The sequence below is a fragment of the Pyxicephalus adspersus genome, chromosome 5 (genome assembly GCF_032062135.1).
Source record: "Pyxicephalus adspersus chromosome 5, UCB_Pads_2.0, whole genome shotgun sequence".
Lineage (NCBI taxonomy): Eukaryota > Metazoa > Chordata > Amphibia > Anura > Pyxicephalidae > Pyxicephalus > Pyxicephalus adspersus.
In genome coordinates this window covers 58,765,557-58,767,032 of record NC_092862.1, presented here as the reverse complement: position 1 = coordinate 58,767,032, position 1,476 = coordinate 58,765,557, and the positions used below count along the sequence as shown (strand labels likewise).

The 1,476-nt window shown below is 44.2% G+C and overlaps 1 protein-coding gene across 1 annotated transcript in view; it reads right to left on the bottom strand.

Moving 5' to 3' along the window:
• Window positions 1-1,249, bottom strand: part of MBOAT1 (membrane bound glycerophospholipid O-acyltransferase 1) — a 36,112-nt gene extending 34,863 nt beyond the window's left edge. Inside the window, exon 1 of the mRNA XM_072411626.1 lies at window positions 1,093-1,249. Within this exon, the coding sequence (XP_072267727.1) occupies window positions 1,093-1,179 (87 nt within the window). The 5' untranslated portion in view covers window positions 1,180-1,249. The remainder of the gene's footprint in view (window positions 1-1,092) is intronic.
• Between the last annotated feature and the right edge of the window lie 227 nt (window positions 1,250-1,476).

The following is a 1,476-nucleotide window of genomic DNA, read 5'->3' as shown; positions in this document are numbered from 1 at the left end:
ACAGAGTGATCAGAAGGGGACGATGAATGGCACAGAGTGATCAGAAGTGGACGATGAATGGCACGAGTGATCAGAAGGGGACGATGAATGGCACATGAGTGATCAGAAGGGGACAATCAATGGCACATGAGTGATCATGAGTTATTTTCAACAATAAATGTATACTGTAGTCTTCTTCATGGAAAAATAAGACATCCCCCTGAAAATAAGACCTAGGGCATATTTTGGCATTTCAAAAAATATAAGACCGTGCCTTATCATCGGGGAAACAGGGTAAGCTCAATAAACAGTAGACAACCCTTTAATGTACAGTAAAAATTCTGTTTTTTTTTTTAAGTGCAACACCCGTCCAGCACCACCCCCTAATTTTTGATTGTCTAGGCGATTGAGAATGAATGGTAGCACAAAGCCTCTCAGGATACCTACGTCACACATCCCCGGAGGTTCTTGGGCACTCCTACTGCGCATGCCCGAGCATCTCATGCATGCGCAGAAGGAGCCTTTTCATGAAAAGGGAAAAAAAACGCTGATTCCATGCATGCGCAGTAGATGGCACTGCCCAGATACGAATGCCAGGACGGCGCAGGACCCGATGGAAGAGACCTCTGGATGGGTGGGACTGCCCAAAGGTTAAATAGATTTTTTGTGTTTTGGAGGATTTTGAGTTTAGTTCCTCTTTAATTCCTCTTTAGGACATGTGTACAGTGATCTTCCATGTTTGATTGGAATAGGTTACCTTTCAATGTTGCTAATCAATTTTGTTAACAAAAATACATCAAAGCACTGCTCCTAAGGTTTATTAAACTAATCTAAATCTACGGAAATTGATCACTGTGACCATCGCCCTGAATGAATAATAAATTGCAGAATAAGTTATTGGGGAGTTAGTTGGTGTATGTAGTTTATATATTTCTTGATTTATTAGGGAATCAATAAAATATTGTGTGATCAGATCTGTAGGTGCATGGCACTACACCTCCACCGATCCCATGTAGGAGTACACACTGTACAGTCCTGATGTTGTAGTACAATAATGGAGAAGTCTTATCACTGCTGAGTACAGATTGAGGAAGTTGAACTAGCAGCACTCACCTGTTCCAGGGGCATGTGCAGGAGATGGCTGACAGGCAGCAGCAGGGTGGACCCTGTGGGTCGTGGGGTGGTGTTGGCTGCCATCATTCATACAGCATCCCTCTCCGTGTGCTCGCACAGCCCGGTACATGTGTACACACACACCCAGGAAACCAAACACATCGTATCTGGGCAGCGCACAGCCCCGCCCACTCTGCCCGGCCCTCCAATCACGAGTAGTCGGAGTGTTAGGGTGTGTCCGCTGAAGGGTGGGGGCGTGTCGGCTGATTTATCAGTGGAGTGATGGAGAGATTACAAGCACAGCTAGGTTTGTTCTATTTAATATTAGAATGGAAATGTTTTACATTCCTTTACTATGATTTTAGGGCTATTTATGGATAATAA